This window comes from Phalacrocorax carbo, chromosome 7 (assembly GCF_963921805.1).
Source record: "Phalacrocorax carbo chromosome 7, bPhaCar2.1, whole genome shotgun sequence".
Classification (NCBI taxonomy): Eukaryota; Metazoa; Chordata; class Aves; order Suliformes; family Phalacrocoracidae; genus Phalacrocorax; species Phalacrocorax carbo.
The window spans coordinates 36,747,074-36,762,794 of record NC_087519.1 but is presented as its reverse complement, the minus strand read 5'-3'; the positions used below and the strand labels follow the sequence as shown (position 1 = coordinate 36,762,794).

General features: G+C 63.9%; 1 protein-coding gene across 1 annotated transcript; it reads right to left on the bottom strand.

Annotated features, from left to right (window-relative positions):
- Positions 1-5,064: 5,064 nt before the first annotated feature.
- On the bottom strand, positions 5,065-14,409 carry SLC12A9 (solute carrier family 12 member 9). Its single transcript, XM_064457479.1, has 13 exons — positions 14,133-14,409; positions 11,613-11,747; positions 11,303-11,440; positions 10,774-11,073; positions 10,417-10,524; positions 10,188-10,299; positions 9,921-10,078; positions 9,585-9,667; positions 9,323-9,447; positions 7,794-7,986; positions 7,466-7,640; positions 6,515-6,661; positions 5,065-6,142 (listed from the first exon to the last, which is right to left on the bottom strand). Exons 1-13 carry the CDS (start codon positions 14,329-14,331, stop codon positions 5,298-5,300), a joined length of 2,718 nt encoding a protein of 905 aa, XP_064313549.1. The 5' UTR covers positions 14,332-14,409; the 3' UTR covers positions 5,065-5,297.
- Between the last annotated feature and the right edge of the window lie 1,312 nt (positions 14,410-15,721).

The following is a 15,721-nucleotide window of genomic DNA, read 5'->3' as shown; positions in this document are numbered from 1 at the left end:
TGAGCAGGAGATGGAGCCCGGGAGGCTTCGAGTGAGAGGGTGGGCACGGGGGTGGCACAAGGTGGCATGGGGAAGGGGCCATGGGCTCACATACACGCACACATGCGAAGGTCCGGGAATATTAAACTGCATTGCAGATAAATCCCCAACATAAATATCGTGAGCCACTCTGCCACGGGGGGGCCCAGCAAGGAGATTTATAGCCCAGCAATTCCCACCACCCGCGGCGGCCCCCTGCAGGGGCCATGTACCCTGGCCCCACATGGCCATCTCACCTGCCATGCTTAGGGGTATCCTGCCATCCTCGCCCACCAGTTCTGCACAGCCCTGGGTGCTCAGAGGGGGCCCTGGGTCTTCCTGGGTGCTGAGGTGGGAGCCCCAGGCAGCACACACTGGGTGCTGTGCCACATGCAGTACAGGGACCCTGCTTGGCGTGGGACAGGTGGCTCAGCTGGTGTGGGACACACTGTCTTGTCCAGTGGGCACCGTGGGCTGGCCCCAGGCACAGCCATCGCTGCCTGGGGCAGCTGAGGCTGCGCCCTCCTGTGCTGGGGTGCCGAGTGCTGGGCAAGGTCCAGGCAAGGTGCTGCTGCTGCTGCACCGGGACATGCAACAGCACATGCACAGGTACTGGCACACATGTACATCACATGTACACCCATGCACACCAACACGCACCAGTACAGACACACATGCTGTGCCCCCGGCCCCCTTAAATATGCACTGCCATCCAGCTCCCATTACAGGCACACATGCCCTGGCACGGGCGCGCACACACACTTGGGCATTGCAGCAACGCTTTCCTGGGGCACACACCAGGGCAGAGGGGCTCCGTGAATCCCACCAGGGAGACGCCCCTACCTTGGGCACCCTGACTAGTTGGGCACCACCAACCCCAGTGGGATGCAAGGGCACCCAGACCCGGGTTGCTTCGTGGGTGGGCATGGGGTGCTCAGCCCTGCTGGTCACTGGGGGGGGGGGGGCGCCAGCGGGGGGGGCACAGGGCTGGGTGCCACTACACCAGCCTCCTCATGCCTGCACTCACCCAGCCCTGAGACCCACTTGGCACCTTGGTGGGAGCATGATGGATGCACATGAGAGGCGGGGGGTGGGGGGGACCGGTGTTATTAACAGCCCTGAGTATTGCTTCAACAGGGCTGTAAAAATTAAAGGCGTGTGGATATAAAATAATGGATAAATCTGAGCCGGCCGCAGAGCGTTGCGGTGTCCCGCAGGTGTTGGCATCTCAAGAACCCAGGGTACATTGGGCACAGGACGAGTGCCTGTATGTAGGTACAGGGGGGTCAGGCAGTGCCTGCACCCACTCCCAAGTGCGGTCTCCCCGCCAAAAATCTCCACTAAATGCCCTGAGAGGATGTGTGGGTAATGCCAACCTGTGGAGCTCGTGCTGGAGTCAAGTGGCTGTCCTGCCCAAGGGGTCCTGCCTGTCCTGCAGCCCATAGCTCCGACCCCAAGCAGGGCCCGGGGCAGCACCTGCCTTGCCAGCCATGCTCTGCCCTGCCCATCCTGCGGGCCACCCCGCCGGCATCCTCATTTTCCCCGAGATTAGCTGCGGCGCGGGAGCCTCCGTGCACCACCAGCAGGTGACAAATAAGATTTTTCCACTCTCCCGAGCACCCGGCATGGGTCTGTCATTGAAAATGCAAAGCAGTGCAGTGCCAACCTGCACTGCCCGCCCTCCCCTCCACCAGCCTCTTGGTACCAAGCACCCAGCTGGCTAAACTGCCCTACCATTGCTGCTGGACCCCCTCCACTGCACCCGCTGCTCCCCCTCGGCAGTGCTGGGGTGCTGGGCATGCTGCGCTCATGCCCAGTGGGTCAGGTTCCATGGTGGGGTTTCTTAGACAGATGCTAGTTTGGGGGTGTCAACCCGGGTGGGCAGCATGGCCTCACAGTGCCCTCTGGGTGCACCCACATGCCTGGCACTGCAAGTGGGAGACTGGGGCAGGGAAGTGCATGGGGGTCCCCACCACGCTGGGCATGTTCACCCCACCAGGGCTTGCCTGCCCCCAGGGAGGGTGCCAGGCTCAGCGGCAGGCACATGGCAGGCTCACCTCTGTGTCAGGGCATGAGGTTTTGTCTCTTGTAGGAAATATTTGGCCCAAGATGTGCCTGCTGGGATGGGCATCACCCCACAAACCCCACCCCAAGGGACCCATCCCAGCTCCCAGACAAACACAGGCGCACTCCACCCCACAGCTGGGTGCATCCATCCAGCACCCACAAACCTCACCCCTGGACGCAACCCTCCCAAACTCCAGTCCCCCCAAACCCCTTGGTGCCTCCCAACCCCAACCCTGAGCACCCCTTTACCCACTCCCACCCCAGCCCAGAGCCAGGCGCCTCCCCAGCAGGCCCCGGTCCCACTCCCCCCTGCCACCACCACGTCTCCCCTCCGCTATTGTCATAGGGTTGCCTCTGCCTCTGTCTGCGAAATTAATTCGGAGGTGGAGAGGGAGAATTATGTAAAGTGTGGTTATTCTGGAGCGGCGGGGGAAGCGCGGCTGATGGCAAAGTGCCTTTTTGTGTGTTTAATATGCATTTTTTTCCAGCGGTGCATTTTCAGGCGGGTAATTTGCTGTCTTTTCAGACCCCGATCAGTATCATTTCTCCAGCAATGACAGCTTTTATTTGCACTGAAATGAATGCTGCGAAATTTCCAAGAAATAGCCAAGGCCCCGTTGGCTGCCCACCCCCGCAGGGCCAGGGCACAGGCACCCGCCAGCGCCTGCCCCCCACAGCCCCCTGGCCGGCCCCAGCTCACAGCCCTGCTCTGTGGCAGTGCCCAGGGGTGCAGGGCACACGCATGTACCAGTTTGCACAGCCTGTGTTCACAGGTGTGTGCACTCCCTCCGCACCTTGAGCCGTGTGCACATCAGTGCATCACACCTAGGGGTGTGTATAAATATACCCCAATGCACATGCACATATAGATGCCCCTTGTGCACTTATATACACCTCCAGCACAGCACCTGCCTTCTGTGCGCACACGCACGCCTAGTCCATACATATCCCTTCTTAACACATACACTCCTCCCTCCTCCGTGCACATGTGCCCCTCCTTGTGTGCTGGGCCCACCCCCACTCCAACTTCATGCCTTCCCCGACATTGTGCCCCTCCCAGACCTTGGCAAAGTACCCCTCACCCAGGGCACCCAGCTGCCAGGAGGGTTTTGGGGAATCCCCATGCACCCATCTTCCCCCTGGCACAGGCCAGCCCTTCAAGAAACTGAGGCACAGAGGGGGCACGCACGGATGGGTGCTCTCCTCACAGCCCATCATCTCTCCAGGTAGCAGCAGCTGTGGGGGGGAGCCTGGAGAAGGCAGAGGGTGCGTGTCTGCATGTCTGTGTTAGGAAGGAGGAAGAAATGCTGTTTGTGTAGGTGTGTGTTGTGTGGGCGTTGTGCGCTGGAGCTGTTGTGCCAGCACGCGATGCTGCCTTTGCAGCAGCTGTGCACACTGCATGTGCACATCTGGGTAGGTACGTGTGCGCCCATGTCAGCCCCCTGCCCGCATCCCAGTGCATGTCATGGCACGTCTGCAGGGGTGGCACAGGCATACGTATCCATGCGATGCCGTGTATGCATCTCCAACTGAGACAGCATCCCCGTGTGTGCGACTGTGCATGCACTGGGTGTACTCTCCATGTGTGCCCAGACACACATGGCCCAGGGGTGATGAATGGTGTTGGGGGGGGCGCCTATGCATGTGCAATGCTGCACCCCCCTACAACACTGGGGTGAGCTGTATGCCCCTGGCCTCAGGTCCTGTACAGCCCCAGCCATGGGTTCCCAGCTGCAACCGAGCTGGTGCCTGGCACGGCCAAGGTTAACTCTGCTGGAGCCCGCCGGCACGGTGCAGGGAAGCTTTAATTTAATGAAGTGTGAGGCTTTTTATGGGCTTTTAATTACGTGGTGATAATTAACATTATAGGCCGCTGGGTCCCGCTGGTGCCCGGCTGCCCTGTGCCAGTTCATGCCTGTTTGTAAATAAAGCCTGGGGGCGGCGCAGCACCCACCGTGGGGCACCCACCTCCTGCAGTGGGGAGCAACGCCAGCCCCAGCCCCCTGCCCACACACTGGGGTGAGGATCTGGGCACAACCCACTGCAAAATGTGGGGAGCAAGGGCCCCTCCCCATTTTTTCCCCCCAGAAGCACCCAGATACCTGCCTTTTTCCAACCCTCCGGCCAAGCAGAGCTGCCAGGTGGCCGTGCCAGGCTTGGCGAGAGTGGGTGCAGGCAGCAGTGCCACACTTGTCCCTCCCACTGGAGCCCAGCCTGGCCCAGAGCAGCCTCCCCTGTGCTGGGGCTAATAGGAAGCGATCCATCAGGCAGTGCCCGGGTGCGCTGCCTGCCTGCCAGGCACCTGATGGATTTATCACCCAGCATCCAGCCAATTTCCTGCCCTCCTCTAATCAATAAGTGGGGGCCAGGGGGCAATGCCAGCTCCCCCATGCAGGCCATTATGGGGAGATGGCGATGGCCCATGAGACAGGTCCCAGAGCAATGCCAGGGGACCCAGGTATCTAGGAGAAGCCCCCCTGCCCTCGTATCATTTTCTTTCTGCCTGGAAGGACCAGGGGCTCAAACCCCATTGGGGGGCCTACAGATTAAAGCATCTGAGTGCCCCCATGTAGCACCACTGGGGTTGCTGAGCAAGATCTGGGGTGCCGTGGCCCCCAGGCATTAGGGCCAGCACCCAGCTGCTCCCACACACACACCCAGCCTCACACAGGGAACCCAGGCGTCCGGGCTCCCCTCCCCCACCCCATCCCATTTAATTTTTCCTAATGAAAGGCAGGGAGGATGGCGGGGAGCCGGGGCACCAAGGTCGAGGCTGCCTTTAATCAATCCCTGCTGCTGGCTGGGTGCCCGGAGAAGCTGGCGGAGGAGAAGCTGGGGGCGGTGGGAGGGGGGAAGCACAGGGAAGGGGGCTGCAGGGTACAACCAAGGGGCTCCCAGCAGCCAACTGGGGCTCCCGGTGCTCAGCTCCCACTGCAACCCCACTATCCCCCACTGCTACCCCAAAGAAAAGGCACCATGAATGCACCGTGCTGCCCAGCTGGTGCCAGGGCTATGCCCGGGTCCTGCCAGGCAGCTTTAATCCTCTGCAAGAAACACATCCCAAAAAAACAAACCAGCCCCCTGCACCTGGCCCCCGATCCCTCCCTGCCTGCTGGGGTGAGGACACGGGGGCTGGGGACAGCCCCAGGCTCGGACTGCTAAAGGCACTGGGCGAAGGAGGGCACAGAGAGCCGGGGGGACCCAGGGGTGACCTAGAGCTGGGTGCTGGTGACGGCACTCACCCCATGCACCAGCACGGTGGGACCCAGCCCACGGGTGAGCAGCTCCAGCTGGTGCAGGTAGAGCAGATAGAGGCTGGTGTCAGCTGGCGGCCGCGGCAGGTAGAGGAAGCGCACAACTGGCGCAGGGCTCTGCTCCAGGATGAGTTTGTTGGCAGCACAGACGTACTCATCCGACACTTGGGTGGTGTTGGCCGGGAAGTTCACAGCCCCTTCCTCCTCCTCCTCCTCCGGCCCAGCAGGTGCTGGCCCTCCTGGGGGTCCCCGTCGGGTTTGCCAGTGCAGCCGGGTGACAGCGTCCCACGGCACCAGCTGGATCTGCGCCTGGATGCGCAAGTCCTTGAGGAGCTGGCGTAGCTTCTCCTCCTGGGCATGGGGCATGGCGCCCGCCTCCACACAGAGAAAGAGGCGCAGGCGGGCGCGGCGCCAGGCCCGCGCCATGTTGAGGACGCAGGCCATCTGCAGCAGGAAGAGGCTGCAAGTGTCGGCGTAGCGGGCGCTGTCAGGCCGCAGCAGGTTGACAGGCCAGACGTGGATGGTGGGTGGGGGGCTGGCAGCCCGCCGCAGCTCCCAGGCCTTGTCCAGGCTCTCCAGCTGCCGGGCCAGCAGGACATTGCGAAGCATCTTCAGGGCATCAGCCACAATGCCCACGTACTCCCGGGCTGACAGTAGCTTGGGGGTGGCAGGTGCCCGCAGCGGGGGGAAGCTCAGGGGGACCTCCTCACGGGTGCTGGTGAAGGCAGGGTGCTGGGCCAGACCGTCCTGCGGTGCTGTGTCATCGTAGAAGCCCAGTACCAGGGTGTTGGGGCGCATCCCGCCTACCGGAGAGACCACACCAGCCTGGCTGAGCAGAGGTGGAGGGCTCCACCAGCCCTCCTGGCACTGCAGGTGCCAACAGGCAATGCTTTTGCATTGCTCACCCTGGTGATTCCAGACCCCCCAGCATCATGCACCCAGATGCCTCCGAGACTCAACTTGGCTTTGGCGCTGCCCACACCAGGTGCTTCCAACCCCCTTGGCATTGCCCATCCAGGTGTCTTCAAGTCCCTCAACATTGCCAACAGATGCCTCCAAGCCCCAGCCTGGCTTTGGCATCACCCACCCAGATGCCTCCAAACCCCTTGGCACTTCTCACCTCACAGGTGCAGTGGGGTGGACCCTCACTCGTGCCCAGCCTGGGCACCACTCACCAAGGCCAGAGGTGAAGAGGAGCTGCCGGACGCCATGCCGCACTGAGGGCGCGAGGGTGAGGCTGACAAAGGCCTTGACGTTCAGTTTGTCCACCAAGCTCAGCCATGAGTCCTGCTGGGGCTGCAGTGGATCCGAGGGCAGCATGTCTGAGTAGGGAGCAAGAATAGCATCAGGGGGTCAGGTACCCCATATGGGGGGCTCACCCTGGTGTCCCCACAGCAGCCCCCCTGCAAAACCAGTGCCAACCCCAATGCCCACCCCAGCACTCACGAGATGGGGAGGGTGGAAGCAGGTGCTTCCAACCAGAAATATGAAATTATACATAAATATATAAAAAATACCCAGGCAGCCCCATCCCCCCTCCCCAATTTCAGACCATTAGTCACCACGGCAACGGCGGGGGGAAGGAGAGCCTGCGCATCCGCTGGGGCAGGGATGGGGATGGCCGCAGCGTGTGCCAGGGAGCACGCGTGTGCAAACACGCCTGAAGCACAAGGATGCACAGTGACAGGCATGAGGTGAGGATGGACACAGGCACACACACGTGCACAAGGCTGCGCTGAGTGCGTGCCCAAGCATGTGCTGGGTGTGCACAGGTGTTGACCCCTGCAATGGGACCATGCTCCATGGGGGCCCAGAGGGCCTGGGTGGCACGTGCCACATGTGCACACCAGCACTGACATATGCAGGAGCCCCATGCACACGTGTAGGGACTAATATTTGAGCACATGCATGTGCAAGCATGCAGGACATGTACAACTACACGTGTGCACAGGAGGCATGGGACAGACAAGTCACCTACATTCCCCACGCCATGGCAGGCCCAAGGTGCCACAGATGTGCCCAAAGTGCTGACATTCCCCACTATGCCCCTGCTACCCAGCCAGGAGCCCCCCACACTGCAGCAAGGGGCAGAGGTGACCAGCACCGGGGACAGAGCAGACCCTCACCCAGGTCCTGCAGCTCAACGTGGCCCAGGACGTAGAGGCCACTCTTCTTGAGGTCATTGACAAAGTCAATAAGGCGGGCGCTGCCCCGGGGGTTCTGCACCATTAGCAGCATCTGTGGGCGCCAGAACTTGACGTGGTCCTTCCGCACGTCCAGCATCAGCAGGTACTTCCGCACCTGGAGGAAGGGAGGGTAGTAGGTGAGGAGCCCTCCTTCAACAAACCACTCATAGGGATGCCAGCCCCAAGGACATGTGGCCTGGGATGGAGCTGCCATGGGGACACCAACTCTCTACTCCATGAAGGGACAGCGGAGGAGAACAGGGCTCACCTGGTGGAAGATTAGGGCCTGGCTGATGTAGCCCCAGGTGCTGCTGGGCGAGAGGTAGTGGAGAGCAAGGAGAAGGAGGAGGAGAAAGCCCAGGCTCGCTGAGGCTGACACAGGGCTGATGAGGAACATCATGACGCAGCAGCCCGCAATGCCCAGCAGGCATGTGTGCCAGGTGAAGTACCGGAAGGTGGGCCTGGAGCAGGGAGAAGGTGACACCTGTTACCACATGGCCCCCATGCCAGCTGCAAGGTGAGCACAGCAAGGGGGGCTGTGCCAAGGTGCCAACCAGCCACCCCCAGTGAACCCCGTTGTGCCAGCCCAGGGCATGTCGGGCACCCCACATGCCTGCAGGAGAGGGCACAGAAGGGAGATGGTACCTCCCAGGGTACTGGGCAGCCCCTTGCTGCCAACCCCTGGCAAACAGAGTTAATGAGGGTTACAGGGCTGGCACTGCCCTGGCACGGCTGGGGGGCCAGGTAGTGTCAGGCAGTGCATGGCTGCGCCAGCGGCCACGGCACCCGCTCAGCCTGGCGCAGGGAGGCGGACGCAGGGAAGCAAGAAGCTGTTATTTTCTCTAATTGTTGTGTTTCCTAAAAAGTAATTAAAATCCTTTTCCGCTGTGCTTGATGGAGACCTCAGTGGTGGAGCGGGGCACCAGATGTGGGGTGGGCGAGGGGGGACTGTTGCCACCCACACCAGCAGCCTCCCTCTGAGGCACCAATCCTGCCCTATCCGTGCCCGGCCAAGGGAGCAGCTGCAGGGGGGGCAAGCTCCAGCCTGGCACAGATGCCAGCTCTCCCTTGGCAATGGGGTGCTCTGGGAGACCCCTGGGCAGTGCCACCCAGCCCTGCTTGGGCACTGCCTCTGTCCCACCTGAGGGACTGTCCCTGCACAGCACCCTGCACAAGGGGCAGCAGGCATTACCCAGGAGGGTGATGAGGCTCCCCCCAGCCACCCTGCCATGCCCCCCAAGATTTACACACAGCTCTGCCAGGCCAGCCCTCTGCCAGGGTACCCCACACCCCCTGCCCCAGGCTGGGGCTGCCTGCCACACACAATCCTTCCTGGAAGATCTCCTTCCCGCACCCAGGATCCCCCTTCCCTCCCTCCCTCCCCCTTCCCAGTTAGTTTAATTAGTGCTAATGGAAAGTGGGCTCCATCACTGCTTGGCAAGCTGCCCAGGGGATGCCGGGCGGGCATAGGCTATAAATTACCTCTAGAAAGCCTAAGGGGAGTGGGCGGGTGGTACCCAGTTGTGCTGAATTTATCTGTACCCACTCAGCAAACTGGTGCCAGGGTACAGGGACTGTGCCAAGCCAGTGCCATGCGGGCGCCTGGCCCCTTCTCCCTCCTGAGGTATGGGGGTATCTTTGCCCCCCTTAATGCCCAGGAGAGGAGTGCTCAGCATTTCTGACCCTCGGAGTGGCAGCAGGCACAGGTATGGCAGGGGAACTGCAGACAGATGGATGGACAGATGGGTGCCTGCCCAGCATCAGAGCACAGCCTCCTTCCCTTGTGCCAGCAGGTACCTGAAGTTGGGGGCTGATGCCCACTCCAGTGCCAGACAGGCCAGGTTGACAGTGGCGTAAACCAGGAGGAAGAAGGTCGTCACAACCCCGGCAATGGTGTTGAGCTTCCCAGAGAAGAGCACCAGCTGCAGACAGCAGGGGGTGGGATGGACACAGGATGAACACACCCCCTGGGATGGCACTGCAGGTGTGTGCCAGAGCCAGCCCCACTGAGGCTGGGACATGCCACAGCGGCATGAATCCCTGCCCCTTGCAAACCCACCTGTACCACTAGCCAGGAGAGGATCACCGCCATCACAGGGTTCCCGCTTGCAGACGTCTTCTTGGCCAGCGCCAGTGCCCGGCCTGCAGGCAAAGCAGGGAGGTTGGGCTGTAACACCCGGGTGGGCACCAACAGGCTCAGCCACGAGCCAAGAGTCCTGTCCCCACCCTGAATGCTGAGGTGCAGGCAAACACCAGGACATGCAAGTGACCCAAGTGGGCACACGCCAACCTAAAAAATACCACCCCACACCAGCAAGAGGGTTCCCTGGTGCCCGGACTGGTCCCTGGCAGGACAACCTGCTGGATGGGGTGCTGGCATGCTCCTGGCACTCACCAAAGAGATCATCTCGTGCCAGGGCATAAAGGATGCGGGATGCCCCGATGAGGTTGCTCATGGCCGCAGAGAGGGTGGCTGCATAGATGCCCACGGTGACCAGGGGTGGGAAGATACTGATGTCACGCAGGAAGCCGTAGTCTTTCTGCAGGAGGGTCCTGCAGAGGGACACACACACACTGGCACCTGCCTTGGCTCGGGCCAGCATGCCCTGGCACTGGGCACGGCCTGGCATGATGGCCCCGGCAAGGGGACAGGCAGCTGTACCTGTTGCAGGTAGCACACATGAGGAAAGCCAGCAGGTTGTACACAAGGTAGGTGAAGAGCACAGCAGAGATGGTGCCCCGTGGGATGGAGTAGCTCGGGCGCTTCAGGTCCCCTGTGGGCAGGAGCAAACAGCATTAGTGTCCACAGGCACAGTATCCCCCTGCTCTCCTCCAGCCTCAGCTCAGCTCCTGCTCCTGGTGCCACCCAGCCCAGCACCCCCTGCCCATACCTGACATGTTGGAGCCTGCCATGATGCCAGTGCAACCATTGAACATCACCGCAAAGACAGAGCTGAAGCTCATCATCTGCCCAGTGGTGTAGTCCACCGCATAGCCACCTGCAGGACACATGGGCCCAGGCTGTGATGGGCTGTCTGGGGCAGCATAACCCCACCACATACCCTCTCCTCGATGTCCCCATACATAAACCACAGGAGAAACCACCCCAGGGCACCTGTTCTGTGCCCGCAAGCTCCCCGCACCCTCTGGCGAGCCCCTGCTGATGTGGAAGTGCCAGCGTCACCCCTCCCCAGAGCACGGGTGCCATGGTGGGTACAGTGGGCAGGGTGGGGAGAGCCACTCCTCACCGCCCAGGTTGTCTCGCAGGGTGGTGAGTGAGAAGCCGGTGAAGGAGCCATTCTCTGTCTCGGAGCCATTGAAGTAGGGCAGGTGGATGGGCACCCCAATGGGCCGCGTGGCAAAGAAGCTGACGAGGATGGTGCCCAGCACACCCGCAACAATGAGGAATATGAGGAAGGTGGCCTTGGCATAGATGGAGGCACCCACGAGGCACACAAGGAGGCAGAGGGCCAGCAGCACAGTGCCGTAGAGCAGCTCGTACCAGTAGCTCTGGGGCAGGACGTGGACTCCTGTACCCACTTTTTGCCCTGGACAAAAAGACAAGCCAGGATCAGCAGGACTCAGAGAGGGCATCACCGGGAGCTGAGCACCACTGGCACCGTACCAGGCATGACGAGCATCAGGTCACTGGCCAGAGAGCTGGGCAAGCCGTGCCAGCTATGCTGGGCATGGTGCTTCGCATGCCTGGCACGGTGCTAGGGCTACTTGGGTAAGGGACATCTGCTGTGCCCTGCCACCACAGATGAGGGTACTTACCAGGTGGGATCCCAAAGCTGTCCACCACTGCCTCTACCAGCCCCAGCACGTAGAGGGCACTGCCACACACATTGGCCAGGAAAAACATGATCCCGATGCTGCCCCCGAACTCTGGACCCAGGGCACGGCTGATCATATCTTTCTCAAGTCAAGGGAAGATGCCAGCAGCCCAAACCACCATCGGGTGTCCCCAGCCCTCCCTCCCAGGCCATGGGTTTCACAGCCCCACTGTGGCACCCGGAGGCTGCTGGGTGGTCACCCAATTTTGGCCCACATGCCTTTCCCCAGCAGCACCCACAGCAAAGGATACAGTAGGCTCCTCCAGCATCCAGCGCCCCATTGGTGGCAATGGCACACACAGACAGCACCGTCATGCCAATGATGAAGTATGCCACCGCAAACATGGCCAGGGCTTGGTACAACCCGGCATGGCCCACCACGAACCCTGCCAAGGATGGAGGAGAAGCCAGTGTGCCCATTAGCTGGGCACAGACCACCCCCAGACAGGATCCCCAGGCACAGCCAACTCCCAGACCTCATCCTCACCGAGGCACACAGGCTGCACCCATCCCCCACAGCTCCCTCCAGACATGTCACCCCCTTCCCTGCCAGGATGAGGATGTCCCCACCCCGGGGAGATGCCACCTCCCACACACAGCAGCACCTGGGGCCCCCCCACACCTCAGGGCACCTCCATCCTCCTGCCATGCCAGGGTCAGGCCCAGGCTTGGGGAGCTCAGAAAGGCACACCCAAAAAGCGAACAAACAGGGCAGGTTCTTTGCTCCCCTCCCAGCCCTGGGGCACTCGGGGGGGGGGGGGGGGGGGGCGCTGGGACCCCCGTGCCCTGCTGCCGCCCTCAGCAGGCAAGGGGTGCCTTGCACCCCAGCTCAGGCACCAAACGTTGATGGGCTCCCCACGGTGTTTGCGTTGTAGCCCTGCTTGCCTGCTGCAAAGCAGGAAGCAAAAGCAGCCCCAGGATGTCCCGTCAGCCAGGGCATGGCTCCCCAGCCCCACCTCCGGGGACAGGGCACCCAGAGCCCCCGCGGCCCTGCCCAGGGGCCCGTCCAGCGGCGCCGCGGGCAGGAAGAGGCTGCCCTCAGCTGCAGGGCGATGCCCTATCTCAGCCGCAAGCCAGGCCGCAGCCATGCCCGCAGGCAGCAAGGGGCGTGCTGGGGAACGGGCATCACACGGAGCCCTTGGGGAGACAGGCTAGGCTTGGGGGCACCCCCTGTGAGCCCTGGAAGGCTGGAGGGTACCCAAGTGCCCAAAGCAGGAGCGGGGGGGGTGCAGGGGAAAATAAAGGGGTGCCCTGAAAGCAGTGTGGGGGTAAGCAGGAGGGACTGCTCACCCTGGAGATCTGGGGGATGTTTGAGGCATGGGGGAAGTGGGGGGCTGCTGGGGGGAGCTACAGACCCTCCACAGTGGGGCAGTTCCTCTTCCTGGCAGCTCCCCTCCCCCTCTGCCCTGTGCTTCCCTTTCAGCCCCGCGTCCCCCTGGAGTAACGCACCCCTGGGCAGGGGGACCGGGGCAGGCAGGGGGCCCCTGGTGCCCGCTGTGGGGTAGGGGTTGGGCGGGTCAGAGCCTGTGCAAGGACACCAGGCAGGGGCATGGGAAGGCGGTGAGTGATGGCAGGGGAGAGCTCTGCCCAGCTTGGGACAGGGGGTGGGGGGGGCAGGGGGGTCCCCCAGGCAGGAGAAGGGGCTCAAGGATCCTCCAGGGCCTACTGGGCCCCCAGGCACACAGCCAACTCCCGCCCTGGGCTCTCCATGGGCGGAAAGTGAAAGAGGAAAAGCCTTCCCTGTTCCCGGACCATGGCAGATGTTGCCTGTCCTGGGCCTCTGCCTGCCCCGGGCCAGTCTGTGGCATCACCCCCTACCGGGGCCCGCCAGAGGGTCACACCTACTCTGGTCCATGCCCAGCCTGCCCCCCTAGTTCTCCCAGGTTGCCCAATAACAGACTCATAACCCAAACAGGGAGCAGTCTGGGACGCAATCTGTACCCTCTGAACAGCACAGAGCCTGGGGGGCAGCTGGGTGCCTGATGGGGGACACTGGAGTCCTGCCCTGGGGACACCATGTGGGAACTGGGAGAGAACTGGGGTGCTGGAGCCCAGTCCTGGTGGATGCCTGGGTAGCAGTGGGGCCTCCAGTCTCCAGCAGGGGGGATGGGGTGACACAGGGCACTGGGATCCCGCTTAGGGAAAGCTCTGGCAAGGTACAGTGGTCCTGTCCCAGGAACACTAGGGCTTCAGACTGGGGTCCCTTACTGTGGGCACTGAGATCCCTAACTGGGTTCCCATCCTGTGGGTACAGCAGGAGCCCTGGGGCACCCAGGCTGGAGGGGTCAGGAGGGGACATACGGCATTGGGACCCCAGCCTAGAGGAGATCTGAGGAGGTACTAAAAGAGCACTGGGTCTCCAGGCTGGGGGGCTCGGCAGAGGGCAATGGGGCGCCAGACTGAGGCACTAGGGTGAGCACTGGAGGGGAGCACTGGGAGTCCAGCGCGAGAAGCTCGGGAGCGGGCACTGGGAGGACAGTGGGAGGACACTGGGGACCCAGACTGGGGGAGTTCAGGGGGGAGCACTGGGACGTCAGACTGGGAGGCTGGGGGGGAGCACTAGGAGGGCAAAGGGAAGACACTGGGTCTCCAGACTGGGGTCCTCGGGGTTGAAGCACGGGGACTGCAGACTACCGGGGGTCCGGGCAAGGGGAGCCTCGGGAGGACACGGGGCCCTGCCTCGGGGTGTCGGGCAGGGTTGGTGAGTCTCGGGGGCCTCCGGACGGCTGCCGGCGGGGGGGGGGGGGGGCCGGGGAGGCAGCGGCACTCACCGAGGCGCAGGAAGAGGACGACGCTGAACATGGAGAGCAGCGTGGGCACCACGACGCCCAGGAAGGTGGGCAGCTTGCGGGGGGCGGCGGCGGCGGCGGCAGCGGCCCGGCCGCGGGCGCGCTCCCGGCCCCGCTCCTCCTCACCCGAGCCGCCGCACAGACGGTACGTGAGCAGCGCGCTCCGCTCTGAGCTCGCCATTGCCAGGCACGGCACGACCCCCGCCGGCCCTGGAACGCTCGCGGCCCCGGCCCCTGCCCCGGGCCCCACCGGCCCCGCCCACCGACCCGCTCCCGACCCGCCGTGCCCCGCCCACAGCTCCGCCCCATCTGACCACGCCCATGAGCCCCCGGGTCTGCCACGCCTCCGGACCCGCCCCGTCCGATAGGCCACGCCCCGAAACCGCCGGTACGCCCCGCCCCCGGCCACGCCCAACCATATAGGCCCCCGCCCCTTCGTTGACCCCGCTCACAATGTCCCACCCCCGCCGTTCCCACCCTTATCACGGCCCCCGGCCCCATATGTACCCCCATAGTGCCCCCGCCGTCGCCCCCCCAGCTCCAGAGGTGTCCCACCTCGATATCTCCATAGGATCAACCCAGCCCCAGAGTCACCCCACACCCCGGATCTCCCCAACCAGTGTCTCCCCGCTCCTGGTACCCGGCGCTGGCACCCCACCCATCCCAGACTCACCCCGGCATCCCAAAACCAGCCCCTGCACCTCTGCACCGCCACATGACCCCGACCCCCCCACGGCCGCAGTCACCCCGCGTCCAACACCCCGATATCGAGCCCGCCACCCCCAGGCTGCCCCCAGGAACCCCGGTACTGCCCCCCCCACCCCACCCCGGTGCCCGCTCCCCGCCCACCCCCCGCCGGTGCCGGCCGGGCTCGGCTGCCCGCGCCAATTACCGGACAATCGGGGCCCTCGGGGGCGCCGTCCCTCCCTCCCCCCGTCCCCGCCGGCGGGGCTGGGATCTGCCCGGGCCCCGGGGTCCCACTGCCGCCGCCGCCCGGAGCGGCCGAGCGCCTCGCCAATTAGGTTAATGGGGTTGGCACCGGGGCCGGGGCCGGGGCCGGGGCGGGGGGGGGCACGGTGGGGCCGGGGACGAACCCCACGCGGGCCTTGGGGCACCCGCGGTCCACCGAGTGGTTGACCCCCACGGTGCAAGTGGGGGCATCCGTGCGGGAGCACCGCTCCCCGCGGTGGAATAGCGCTGCCCCCTCGTCTCCCCCCGCCCCGTCCCCGCCGTCCCCCGTGGGGCGGAGGCGCAGCGGCCGAGGTGGGAGCCCGGCAGGGACGGAGCTTTCATGTGCGGCGGGCCTGTCGCCGTGCCAGCCCCGGGCAGCGCTGCGCCTTTGAAGTGCCACTAAAGCGGCATTGTCCGCGCCCCGCTGGCACCGGGGGGCCGGGGGGGCCGGGGCGGGGAGCGCGGCACGGCCGGGGCTGCGGCTGCGGAGGCGCCCCTGTCCCTAATGGGGACGGGGGTGGCGGCACGGGCACCCCACCTCACTCAACCCCCCAGCACCGAAATGGGGATGGGGACGCGGGTACCTCCTGCTCCTCATGGGACCGGGGGGGGGCATAGGA

Coding starts and splice junctions, on each gene's coding strand:
- SLC12A9 (XM_064457479.1), bottom strand. CDS start 14,331: ATGGCGAGCTCAGAGCGGAGCGCGCTGCTCACGTACCGTCTGTGCGGC. Junction 11,441..11,612: donor GGATGCTGGAGGAGCCTACT/GTATCCTTTGCT, acceptor GACTTGAGAAAG/ATATGATCAGCCGTGCCCTG. Junction 9,448..9,584: donor TCTCCTGGCTAGTGGTACAG/GTGGGTTTGCAA, acceptor TGCTGTCTGCAG/CTGGTGCTCTTCTCTGGGAA.